Below are 14111 nucleotides of genomic sequence, written 5' to 3' on the forward strand. Positions count from 1 at the left end.
TCTAGATCAGGAAAGGAGCTGAGAGGCCATTTTGACCCAAACTTTCTCTGCTCCTCCTTCCTTCCTCCTGTTGAATTATTGCTGCTTGAGTATTCATTCTTCTACTCTCTTCTTTTGTTTTTAGTTTCCCCAGATCAAGCTTCATTCCAGGGATGAAGCATTCAGTTTTCTTTTGATGTTTTCTTTTCTTTTTTTCCATTTACATGATTGCTGTCCTTATATGTCAAGCTTTCCTAGTGGTGCTTAGAGAAGTCAGTGGAAAGGCATATGTCAGCAAAGGACAAATGGAAAGAACGAGTTCATAAGAAGGGATAGAATAAAGCACATCATCCCAAATGGAGGCTCACAAATACGGGAGGAGCCAAGAGAATGGGACAACTGTTGGATGATCCATATGCTCCACTGTGTCCTGATGATGTCCAGAAACATGGAGAAGAGCCCCATTGGTTTGACTGGTGTCTTCTCAGAGAACTTAGCAATGACAAAAGGGGTCTCATAGCATGAGCATACGTGGCAAAGTTCTCATCTGCAGAGCTGGAAGCCCCAGACGCCAGTGAGTGACTGACAGTCTGTGATGATCTCCTGGTGTTCTGTCTTAATAAAATCGCAGACAACAGAATCCAATAAACTAAATCCACAGAATAGCCGTGCCGGACATGTTTGTCTCTGTCCTCTCTGTCCATCCCTTCTCTGTCAGGAGCTGGGTAATTCCCTCCTAGGTCCCAAGCTGTTCTAGGCTTGCCCTGATTGGAGATCCCTTGGAATCCTGTTTTCCCTCCTGGGGATCCCATGGGAGAAAGGCCTGAGACAGGCTGGTGTCCAGGCAGAGGAGGCAGCCAGGATGGGGAAAAGGGCCAGAGGCCCAGAGACAGGAAGCTCTGGAGGAGCCAGGGAGGCTGAGCTTGGGGGAGGACCAACATGGGTCATGTTACAAGCAAGCATCCAAATGCATGTTACAAGGATGGGGAGAGACTTGTTCTGTACCAAAGCTTAGAAAGGTAAACAGAGAGTGAAGTGCAGAGAAGCCGAGTTTAGACTGAGTGTAACAATAGACTTCCTGTCACTGAGAACTATGTAGAAAGGTAATTGATGATATGGCACTGGAGGGAGAAATAACTACGTTTAAACTCAGGTCTTCCTGACAACATGACTATTCCCCAGAGCTTTGAACTCCCTCCAGGGGAACAGCCTCTCCCCCTGCACTGGAGTCTCAAATAAAGGCAATAAGAACATTGGGGAGGATTTGGAAAAGGAAATCTCAGGTTTGGGTCAGAGAAACCCACCTTTGGGGCACCATCTAATTATTTGTATTGTGTCACTCCATGGTTCTTGGCTGGGAAAGAAATCAAGGTCAGAGCTCATTACATCCCCAGCATCTTCCTCAGATCTAGAAACGTCCCCCTGAGGCAGCCCAGAGAAGCTGCCCCCAAACCAGCTGAGGGGAAGCAGAAGCCCCTGGGGCCCTGATGTCTCCCTCAGCATCTGCTGAGCAGGTTTTTGTTTGGGGCTGTATCACTGTGGGAGGATAGTTATGCCACTGCTGACAGTAATAGACTGCAGCGTCCTCAGCCTCCATGTTGCTGATTGTGAGGGAGAAATCTGTCCCAGAGCCACTGCCACTGAACCTGGCAGGGACTCCAGGCATCAGAGTGGAAGCATGTTTGATGATGTATTTAGGAGCCTGGCCTGGTTTCTGTTGGTACCAGTGCAGGTTGGTGCCAATGCTCTGACTGGCCCTGCAGGACATGGTGACTCTCTCTCCTGGAGATGCAGCCAGGGAGGCTGGAGACTGGGTCATCACAACGGCCCCTCGGGCATCTGGAATCACAAACACAAGAGAAACAGTGAGAACAGCGCCGGGCCATAGTCACAAAAACAGAAATGTCACTTCCATCAGAATACATCCTCAAACAGTATCATTGTTGAGGTATATAATGATCTCTTGGTTCTGCTCATTTCACTTAGCATCAGTTCATGTAAGTCTCGCCAGTCCTCTCTGTATTCATCCTGCTAGTCATTCCTTACAGAACAATAATATTCCATGACATGCATATACCACAATTTACCCAGCCATTCTCCAATTGATGGGCATCCATTCATTTTCCAGTTTCTAGCCACTACAAACAGGGCTGCCACAAACATTTTGGCACATACAGGTCCCTTTCCCTTCTTTAGTATCTCTTTGGGGTATAAGCCCAGTAGTAACACTGCTGGATCAAAGGGTATGTACAATTTGATAATTTTGGGGGCATAATTCCAGATTGCTCTCCAGAACGGTTGGATTCGTTCACAACTCCACCAACAATGCATCAGTGTCCCTGTTTTCCCGCATCCCCTCCAACATTCATCATTATTTTTTCCTGTTATTTTAGCCAATCTGACAGGTGTATAGTGGTATCTCAGAGTTGTCTTAATTTGCATTTCTCTGATCAATAGTGATTTGGAACACTCTTTCATATGAGTGGTAATAGTTTCAATTTCATCATCTGAAAATTATCTGTTCATATCCTTTGACCATTTATCAATTGGAGAATGGCTTGATTTCTTATAAATTAGGGTCAGTTCTCTATATATTTTGGAAATGAGGCCTTTATCAGAACCTTTAACTGTGAAGATGTTTTCCCAGTTTGTTGCTTCCCTTCTAATCTTGTTTGCATTAGTTTTGTTTGTACAAAGGCTTTTTAATTTGATATAATCAACATTTTCTATTTTGTGATCAGTAATGGTCTCTAGTTCATCTTTGGTCACAAATTTCTTTCGCCTCCACATGTCTGAGAGATAAACTATCCTATGTTCCTCTAATTTATTTATAATCTCATTCTTTATGCCTAGGTCATGGACCCATTTTGATGTCATCTTGGTATATGGTGTTAAGTGTGGGTCCATGCCTAATTTCTGCCATACTAATTTCCAGTTATCCCTGCAGTTTTTTTTTTTATCAAATAATGAATTCTTATCCCAAAAGTTAGGATCTTTGGGTTTGTCAAACACTAGATTACTATAGTTGACTATTCTGTCTTGTGAACCTACCTTTTCCACTGATCCACTAATCTATTTCTTAGCCAATACCAAATGGTTTTGGTGACTGCTGCTTTATAATATAATTTAAGATCAGGTACAGCTAGACCATCTTCATTTGATTTTTTTTTCATTCATTCCCTTGAGATTCTCGACTTTTTATTGTTTCATATGAATTTTGTTGTTATTTTTTCTAAGTCATTAAAATATTTTCTTGCAAGTCTGATTGGTATCGCACTAAATAAATAGATTAGTTTAGGGAATATTGTCATCTTTATTATATTTGCTCGGCCTATGCAAGAGCATTTAATATTTTTCCAATTATTTAAGTCTGACTTCATTTGTGTGGAAACTTTTTTGTAGTTTTGCTCATATAATTCCTGACTTTCCTTTGGTAGGTAGATTCCCAAATATTTTATGCTATCAACAGTTATTTTGAATGGAATTTTTCTTTGTATCTCTTGCTCTTGGATTTTGTTGGTGGTGTATAAAAATGCTGAGGATTTATGGGGATTTATTTTGTATACAGCTACTTCGCTAAAATTATGAATTATTTCTAATAGCTTTTTAGTAGAATCTCTGGGGTTCTCTAGGTATACCATCATATCATCTGCAAAGAGTGATAGTTTGGTTTCCTCATTGCCTACTCTAATTCCTTTAATATCTTTCTCAACTCTTATTGCTGAGGCTAGTGTTTCTAATATGATATTAAATAATAATGGTGATAATAGGCAACCTTGCTTCACTCCAGATATTACTGGAAAAGGTTCCAGTTTTTCCCCATTGCATATGATGCTTACTGATGGTTTTATATATATGCTCCTGACTATTTTAAGGAAAAGTCCATTTATTCCTATGCTCTCAAGTGTTTTTATTAGGAATGGATGTTGGATTTTATCAAATGCTTTTTCTGCATCTATTGAGATGATCATATGGTTTTTGTTTATTTGGTTATTGATATACTCAATTATGCTAATAGTTTTCCTAATATTGAACCAGCCCTGCATTCCTGGTATAAATCCTACTTGGTCATAGTGTATTATCCTGGGGATGATTTTCTGTAATCTTTTTGCTAATATTTTATTTAAGATTTTAGCATCAATATTCATTAGGGAGATTGGTCTATAATTTTCTTTCTCTGTTTTCAGCCTACCTGGTTTAGGTATCAGTACCATGTCTGTGTCATAGAAGGAGTTTGGTAGGACTCCTTCAATCCCTACTTTTTCAAATAGTTTATTTAGCATTGGAGTTAATTGATCTTTAAATGTTTGATAGAATTCAGATGTAAATCCATCTGGTCCTGGGGACTTTTTCTTAGGGAGTTGATTGATAGTTTGTTCTATTTCTTTTTCTGAGATAGGACTGTTTAGGATATTTACTTCTTCCTCTGTTAGTTTAGGCAAGCTATATTTTTGGAGGTATTCTTCTATTTCATTTAATTTGTCGAATTTATTGGCGTAAAGTTGGGCAAAGTAACTCCTAATTATTGCTCTAATTTCCTCTTCATTAGTGGTGAGTTCTCCCTTTTCATTTTTAAGACTAACAATTTGATTTTCCTCTTTCCTTTTTTGAATCAGATTTACTAAGGGTTTGTCTATTTTGTTGTTTTTTTCATAGAACCAACTCTTAGTTTTATTAATTAATTCAATAGTTTCTTTACTTTCAATTTTATTGATCTCTCCTTTTATTTTTAGAATTTCAAGTTTAGTGTTTGACTGGGGGTTTTTAATTTGTTCCTTTTCTAGCATTTTTAGTTGCAAGCCCAATTCATTGGCCTTCTCTTTCTCTATTTTATACAAATAGGCCTCTAGAGATATGAGATTTCCCCTTATTACCGCTTTGGCTGCATCCCATACATTTTGGTATGATGTCTCATTATTATCGTTTTCTTGGATGAAGTTATTAATTATGTCTATAATTTGCTGTTTCACCCAATCATTCTTTAGTATGAGATTATTTAGTTTCCAATTATTTTTTGGTCTACTTTCCCGTGGCTTTTTATTGAATGTAATTTTCAATGCATCGTGGTCTGAAAAGGATGCATTCACTATTTCTGCCTTACTGCATTTGAGTTTGAGGTTTTTATGTCCTAATATATGGTCAATTTTTGTATAAGTTCCATGAACTGCTGAAAAGAAGGTGTACTCCTTTCTGTCCCCATTACATTTTCTCCAGAGATCTATCATATCTAATTTTTCTAGTATTCTATTTATCTCTTTGACTTCTTTCTTATTTATTTTGTGGTTTGATTTATCTAATTCTGAGAGTGCAAGTTGAGATCTCCCACTATTATAGTTTTACTGTCTATTTCTTCTTGCAGCTCTCTTAATTTCTCTTTTAAGAATTTAGATGCTACACCACTTGGTGCATATATGCTTAATATAGATACTGCTTCATTATTCATTCTACCCTTTAGCAAGATATAGTGCCCTTCCTTATCTCTTTTGATTAGATCAATTTTTGCTTTAGCTTGATCTGAGATCAGGATGGCTACCCCTGCTTTTTTGACTTCACCTGAAGCATAGTAAATTTTGCTCCAATCTTTTACCTTTAACCTGCATGTATCTCCCCGCTTCAGGTGTGTTTTCTGTAAACAACATATTGTAGGATTCTGGCTTTTAATCCATTCGGCTAACTGCTTCCTCTTTATGGAGGAGTTTACCCCATTCACATTTATGGTTAGAATGACCAATACTGTATTACTTGCCATCTTGTTAACCCCGGTTTATGCTTTTTTCCCTTCTTACCCCCTTACCCCTTCCCAGTATTAAGCTTGTGAGCACCACTTGCTTCTCACAGCCCTCCCTTTTTTAGTATCCCTCCCCCCCTTAGAGTTCCTCCCCCTATCTTACCCCTTTCCCTCCTAGTTACCATATTCCCTTCCACTTAGCTTATTCCTTCCCTTTTCACTTTTCCCTTCTCACTTTTCAATGAGGTGGGAGAAGCTTCACCATAGATTGAATATGGCTAAATTTTTTTCTCTTAAAGCCAATTCTGAAAGCAGTAAAATACTCACTATATTCATCCCTCTCCATTCTTTATCTCAGATATAATAGGTTTTCTTTGCCTCTTCATGAAATGTAGTACCCCCACTTTCCCCTTTTTCTGGTACAATGTCCTTTACACATCTAGTTTCTAGAACAAGGTATATCTGTATTCTTTATACATCTTTATAGCCGAAATATAGTTCCCAAGATTAATCTTTACCTTTTTAGATTTCTCTTGAGTTCTGTACTTGTAGATAAAATTTTTTGTTAAGTTCTGGCTTTTTCATCAAAAATAGGTGAAATTCGCTTACTTCGTTGAATGTCCATCTTCTTCCCTGGAAAAAGATGCTCATTCTCGCTGGGTAAGTTATTTTTGGTTGCATCCCAAGTTCCTTAGCCTTTCGGAATATCATATTCCAGGCCCTTCAATCCTTTAATGTGGATGCTGCCAGATCCTGGGTGATCCTTATTGTGGCTCCTCGATACTTGAATTGGGTTTTTCTAGCTGCTTGCAGTATTTTTTCCTTCGCCTGAGGGTTCTGGCATTTGGCCACTATATTTCTTGGTGTTTTGATTTTAGGATCCCTTTCAGTGGGTGATCGATGAATCCTTTCAATGTTTATTTTTCCTCTGTTCCTATGACTTTTGGGCAGTTCTCTTTGATAATTTCCTGGAAAATAGTGTCCAGGCTCTTTTTTTCATCATACTTTTCTGGGAGTCCGATGATTCTCAGATTGTCTCTCCTGGATCTGTTTTCCAGGTCTGTTGTCTTCCCCAGAAGGTATTTCACATTCTTTTCCATTGTTTGATTTTTTTGGATTTGCTTGACTAATTCTTCTTGTCTCCTCGAGTCATTCAATTCCATTTGTTCGACCCTGATTTTCAGTGAAGTATTTTCTTCCCTCACTTTTTAAAAATCTTTTTCTAATTGTCCCATTGAGTTCTTTTGTTCTGTGGAATTTTTTTCCATTTCACCAATTTTGTTTTCCAGTTCACCAATCCTATTTTTCAAGGATTTTACTTCTTTATCCACTCTCTCTTTAACTGACTTCTCCAGGCTCTTTTGCCAAGCCTCCCTCTCCTTTTCCCAAGCTTCCCTCTCCTTTTCCCAAGCCTCACTCTGCTTTCCCCATTTGTCTTCTAGCTCCCTTGTGAGAGCCTTTTTAATTACTTCTATGAGGTTCATCTGTGCTGAGGAACAGACGATCTCCTCCTTTGGGGATTCACCTGGGGACTGCCTGTTTTTAGTCTCCTCAGGATTTAGAGTCTGCTCTCTATCTGTATAGAAGCTGTCAAGGGTTAAAGTCCTCTTCAGTTTCTTGCTCATTATGTCTAATAATAAGAGACAAACTACCAAAGGAAAATAGAAAAAACTGGAGTCTTTCTTTGGGGGAGGGGTTGGGTATGTTATCGAGCTTCCTCTACAGACTGAAGGAGGTAGCAGTGAGGCACTAGCAGGACTGTGTGTGCCTGTGCTCTGAGGTCCCAGAACGTGCTGAGTCACTGTGGGGAGGGGGGGGGGAAGAGGGGCGGGGGGGGGGGCGGCCTGGTCCCGAGAGACTCCAGCTGTTTGGGGTTGTATTCTTCAGCCCCGGTGTTTTTAGCTTCTCTGCTGGGCTGCTGACTTGCTGCCGGAGCAAAGTATCCAAACCTGTAGCGAAGCTCTCCCAGCAGAGACGGCTGCGATCACTCCCCACCCCCTCTCCAGTCTGCTCGCGTGCTCTCACTGCCGCTGCCCGCCACCTGCGCCCGATCTAAAACCGTCCCAGCCCTCAAGTAAAGACAGACCTTTCTTGGCGGATCTCAAGGATGGCTTCTCTTGGTAACTATTTGTGGGTTTTTTTTCAGTCAAGCATTAATTCAGAGGCTTGTAATGAAATGGATAGTGAGAGAAAACGCGGAGCTACACAGTTATGTGCCTCCTCTGTGCCATCTTAACCGGAAGAGGAAAATTAAATTCTTTATATTAATTCACAAACATATCCCAGCTTATTCTACTCAGTAAGACCACTTTTTAAGAAAAAAACTAAATTAGAAAGAGGGAACCATATTTATAGATAGTTTTTTTCAGCAAGATGTAGATGTAAACATAATTTGCACATTACAATGACTTTATTTTGACATAAATTTATTAGTATCTTTTCTTTTACATTGAATTATAGATTATATATCTCTGCTTGGTCTTATACTCAAAAGACTATGACAAATAATAAAAAATTAAAAAGAGTGAGGAACAGTTCAGTAAAACCGACAAACAAATTAACATAATATAACATAATAATAAAGAGGAAAAGATCCGATTTCTCAACTCCTTTCCTGGGTCAAGCAGGGTCATTGCAGGGATAAAGCATTTAGTTTGGTAGAAAGGATTTGTTTTCATTTACATCACTGCACTCCTTCTATGTCTTGTTTAATTAATGGTGCTTAGGGAAATCAATGGAAAGGCATCTGGGAAGGAAGAACAAATGGAAACAAAGAATTCTTAAGAAGGGGGAGAATACAGACTCATCCAGAATATGAGCTCACAGATCTGTCAGGTGGCAAAGCAGCTATTGGATGATCCATAGTCTCATGCTATGTGCTGAGGATGTGCAGAACAATGGAGAAGGACCCCACGGGCTTGGGTGGAGCCCTCTCAGTGAGCTTCAGAGCATGTGATAAAAGGGGTCTCACAACATGGGCGCCCATGGCTGAGTGGGCTTCTGCCCAGCTGGAAGGCCCAGACTCCGGTGAGTGTCTGACAGACTGTGATGCTCTCCTGATGTTCTGCCTCAGTGAAACAACAAGTAAACAGAGTCCAACAAAATGACTCTGCAGAGGAGCCGCACCTGATATGGGGCAGGGAGTGACGGCCTTCAAGTATCAAAAGGGCTGTGACAAGGAGGAGGGGGTGATTTCTTCTGCCTGATACCGAAGTACAGAAAGTGATGAAAGCGGGGACGGGGCAGAGAGGCCGAGTTTAGACTCAATCTAAGAACAGCCTCCCTGGCAGAGAGAACTACGTAGAAGGACAATTGATGATCCGGCCCTGGAGGCGCCATCGTAAGAATAATAGCTCAAAGTGTCAGGTGCAGTGAGAGGCACTTTACAGTCATCATCGCAAGTTATTCTCTCAACAACCCTAGAAGACTGAGACAAAGGTTAAGTGACGGGTCCAGAATCACACAACGGAAAAGGATCTCAGGGTGCAATGGAATTCAGGGCTTCCTGACAACGAGGCTCGATCCACCGCATCAATGAGCTCCCTTGGGGGTCCGGCCGCCCATACTAGACTTCTTCCAGAAAAGGCTACAAGAACACTGTTTGAAGATTTGGAAAGAGGACAGATGGTCACATATGGGTTAGACAAGCCCTACTTTGTGGGGGTGGGGGATTATTTGATTGTGTCACCTCATGATTCTTGGCTGGGAAAGGAATCAAGATCAGAACTCGTCACAGCCCCAGCATCTTCCTCTGAGACACAGAAACCTCCCCCTGAGGCAGCCTAGAGAAGCTGCCCCCATCCCAGCTTAGGGGAAGGAGAGGCCCCTGGGGCCCTGATGCCTCCTTGAGCAGCTGCTGGGGAGGTTTTTGTTTGGGGCTGTATCACTGTGGGAGGCCAGTTATGGTTATGCTGACAGTAATAGACTGCAGCGTCCTCAGCCTCCATGTTGCTGATTGTGAGGGAGAAATCTGTCCCAGACCCACTGCCATTGAACCGGGCAGGGACCCCCGACTGCAGGGTGGTTGCATACCTAATGAGGAGCCGAGGGGGCTGGCCTGGTTTCTGTTGGTACCAGTGTAGGTTGTTGCTAATACCCTGACTGGCCCTGCAGGACATGGTGACTCTCTCTCCTGGAGATGCAGCCAGGGAGGCTGGAGACTGGGTCAGCACAATGGCCCCTCGGGCATCTGGAATCACAAACACAAGAGAAACAGTGAGAACATTGCCAGGCCATATTCACAAAAAGAGAAATGTCTCTGACAATCAATGAAACCTTGAGGAGCTGGGCCCTGCCCCCATGACCCCGCACACAGACATATTTTCTCTCTGACCCCCCAAATCCCAAATTTCCCTAGAGCGACAAAAGACAGGCCTGTCTATGCTCTTCTTCACTCACCTGGGATCCAGAGCAATAGGAGAAATAGCATCTGAGCCTGGGACCCCATCTCCATGTGCCTGAGCTCTGAGCTGCCCAGCCCCTGCTTCCCCAGCTGCCGTTTTATAGTTGTCTCTGCAGGAGCTTCGTGGGCTGGGAGTGAGCTATGCAAAGCAGCCCAGGGAGGGAGGCTTCTGCTCAGAGGCAGGACCAATGATCTCCCCTCCTGGCTAGCCCAGAATCCTGAGCTGTATCAGGGGAGCAGTCCCCTTCTGGGACCTTGGGATGGGGATATCCTGGGAGATTAGTTCTTATTCTGTCCCCATGGACCTGAAATTATCAAAACTTCCAAGAAAACTCAAGACCAGTATGGTACCATCCTGGAAGAGATTCACATATATGACCCGTTACTTCAAAGGGGGTCACCCTGCCTTGTAGCCTGAATCGCCCCCCCCCATCCCTCATAATTCTTATGAGATTCCCCACCTGTTCACAGAAATAACTACATGTGAATGTCAGGAAGAACTTTGTAGCATTCCAATCAGTATAAAAGAAGGGAGTCATTTCCTTCTCCTGATATATATAATATTGGATTTCCCCCTCACTGCATGACTGGCAGAGCCACTGAAGGAAGTCCCTGCTACCAAAGTCCTTGGAAATGTCAACTGATTCAGCACCTGAAATGGATCTCATTTGATTAGAAGAAATGGCTTTAATGAAGAGAAATTACTATCACTTTTTCCTGTACCTGGAGAACTAAAGGACCTCTCCCTCCAACCTGCATTGAAATCTCCAACATGTGACAACTCCCCTCAGTCCTCTGTGAGCTCCTGGGGAGCGGGGACCAGCTTACTGTTGCCCTTGTGTCTCCGGTCCTTAGCACAAGGCTTGGCCCCTAACAAATGCCTAATCTGTATTTTTTCATTTATTAATTTATTCATTAATTAAATAGACTGTATAAGAAATCAAGATTTAGGTGGGCCGATAGGCCCCTCTTCACTAAGAGAAACTTTTCTTCCTCATTGCCTCCACTGTGGAGATCAGCTTTGGGAACTTTGGTATTTATATGAATTCCCATTCAAATAGAGTAGCCACAGGATCCTTTAGGAGGAATGGAAAGTGAACTGATGCTAAGTGAAATGAGCAGAACCAGGAGATCATTATATACTTCAACAATGATACTGTTTGAGGATGTATTCTGATGGAATCTCTTCGATAAAGAGAAGTAATTCAGTTTCAGTTGATCAAGGATGCACAGAAGCAGCTACCATGTTTCCCCAATAATAAGACACTGTCTTATTATTTTTTTTTGGACAGAAAAACCCCAGAGGGCTTATTTTCAGGGGAGGGCTTATTTTAATGAACATTGACAACAATTTTAATAAACAAGTAAATGTGAACAAAAAAAAGTACCTTTATTCAATAATGATCATGTCATCTTCTTCAACAACATCCTCATAAGTGTCCATACCCCGAATTCCATCCTGGATGTCTTGCGCCTCTATTTCCTTTGGAAGAAGTGGACCCAATCTGTCATGTCCAGCAATATAGCTCTCTTTAAGTGAACATGTCCTGTCCAGGTAACCTGCTCATAGTGCCTTGGCGACACAGCTGTCAGTAATTTTATCCCATGACTTCTTCACCCAAGTCACGGCTTCTTGCAGACAGGGCTTCACAAAGTTTCCACACTGATTTCTTTCCATTCTATTTTCAATATAGTCATTGACTTCCATGTGCAAATGGTCCTTGAATGGCTTGTTTATTACAATATCAAGGGTCTGGAGATAGGCAATCATTCCTGCAGGAATCATTACTCGATCTATTCTTCTCTCTGCAAGGAAGTTCTTCATTTCTTTAGTGCGATGAGTGCTGGCTGAGTTCTTCCCCTTTTATCCTCCATCATGCCCCCTCACTCCCTCTTACATACCGGGTTTTTATGTTGTCCTGACTCAGCTCTCCTCCGCGGCACTGCTCTCAATGGCGCCAGCAAGCAAATCACTGGGGAAGAACAGGATGTTTTGATCCAGCAGTGTTTCTACTGGGCTTATACCCCAAAGATACTAAGGAAGGGAAAGGGACCTGTATGTACCAAAATGTTTGTGGCAGCCCTGTTTGTAGTGGCTAGAAGCTGGAAATTGAATGGATGCCCATCAATTGGAGAATGGCTGGGTAAATTGTGGTATATGAATGTTATGGAATATTATTGTTCTGTAAAGAATGACCAGCAGGATGAATACAGAGAGGACTGGAGAGACTTACATGAACTGATGCTGAGTGAAATGAGCAGAACTAGGAGATCATTCTATACTTCAACAATGATACTGATTGAGGATGTATTCTGATGGAAGTGGATCTCTTCAATAAAGAGAGCTAATTCAGTTTCAATAGATCAAAGATGGACAGAAGCAGCTACACCCAAAGAAAGAACACTGGGAAATGAATATAAACTGCTTGCATTTTTGTTTTTCTTCCTGGGTTATTTCTACCTTCTGAATCCAATTCTCCCTGTGCAACAAGAGAACTGTTCAGTTCTGCAAACATATATTGTATCTAGGATATACTGTAACCTATTCAACATATAAAGGACTGCTTGCCATCTGAGGGAGGAGGTGGAGGGAGGGAGGGGAAAAATCGGAACAGAAGTGAATGCAAGGGATAATGCTGTAAAAAAATTACCCTGGTATGGGTTCTATCAATAAAAAGTTATTTAAAAAAAAAAAAAAGGAAGAACAGGATAATGTGCTCACTGCTGCAGCTCTGATTGGATGCAGCTTGGAACGCGGCTGTGCATTTCACCGGGGGGAAGAGGGGGGGAACGGTGCATACAGAGGGTACCGTAATGTAGCATGTAGTGTAGGGGATCACCTTCACTACAGTAGCAATCTCAATAGGCTTATTTTCGGGGGAGGGCTTATTATCGGGGAAACATGGTACACCCAAAGAAAGAAAACTAGGAAATGAATGTAAACTGTTTGCATTTTTGTTTTTCTTCCCGGGTTATTTCTACCTTCTGAATCCAATTCTCCCTGTGCAACAAGAAAACTGTTCGGTTCTGCCCACATATATTGTATTTAGGATATATTGTGACGTATTTAACATACAAAGGACTGTTTGCCATCTGGGGGAGGGGGTGGAGGAAGGGAGGGGAAAAATTGGAACAGAAGTGAGTGCAAGGGATAATGCTGTAAAAAATCACCCTGGCATGGGTTCTGTCAATAAAAAGTTATTATAAAACAAACAAACAAACAAAGAAACCACATAAAATAGAAAAAAGAAGAAGAATGTAAAGGCAGCTCAGTGCAAACAGACCAGTCTTAGTGACAGGAAGACCTGAGTTCAAATATGAAATCAGACTTTTAGTAGATGTGGGACATTGGGTATATCCCTTAACTCTGATGCTCCCTTTGCCTGAAAAAGGTCCACATGACTCCCAAGCTATAATTTGGTACAGAAGTGAAAGGAAATGTCTCTTCCCTAGCCAATCATGTTTCCCATCAGTCCCCAACACTGTCCCCAGACACATATAGAGGCTCTGCCCTTGCTGGATCCAGCAGGGCCAGCCCAGCTTCTCTCCATCCCTGCTCCTTCCCTCAGGGGTCACTGAGGCATGGTCACGGCTGTGCTGGGCAGCTGTCCCCCATTGCTCCTTCCCATCACTGTGTCCTGTCTCTATCCTCCCCTGCACACGGCCAGGCCGTGTTCTCAGCTCACAGGAAATAAAAGCCACTGCCACAGATGGGCCCTGAGCTCTGGCTGCAGCCCTTCTGCCCTCCACAGCCTGCGGGTGGTGTTTTCTCTTCTGCTCCAGAATCAGACCTTTTGCACTGCTGGGTATTGGAGTAAATAGTGAGGCTACATTGACAGATAAGACAGGTGGAGGTAGCTCATAGGAGATCCATTGTTAAAGGATAAATGACTTGGCAACAAGTGGCCTATCTGCTCTGACTGTGAGAGGATAATCAAGATTCACAGTCCTGTTGGGATTCTGGGAGATTGTATGGACAGAAAGTAATAGGAAAGCTTGGAA

General features: G+C 42.1%; 1 gene segment (V, D, J or C); it reads right to left on the reverse strand.

The window, feature by feature from the left end:
* Positions 1–1387: 1387 nt before the first annotated feature.
* The window catches only part of LOC127546382 (immunoglobulin kappa variable 3-15-like), a 126030-nt gene continuing 113306 nt past the window's right edge, over positions 1388–14111 (reverse strand). The window contains 1 exon segment of the V gene segment in view: positions 1388–1625. Coding sequence covers positions 1388–1625 — 238 coding nt within the window.

Source organism: Antechinus flavipes, chromosome 2 (assembly GCF_016432865.1).
Source record: "Antechinus flavipes isolate AdamAnt ecotype Samford, QLD, Australia chromosome 2, AdamAnt_v2, whole genome shotgun sequence".
NCBI lineage: Eukaryota > Metazoa > Chordata > Mammalia > Dasyuromorphia > Dasyuridae > Antechinus > Antechinus flavipes.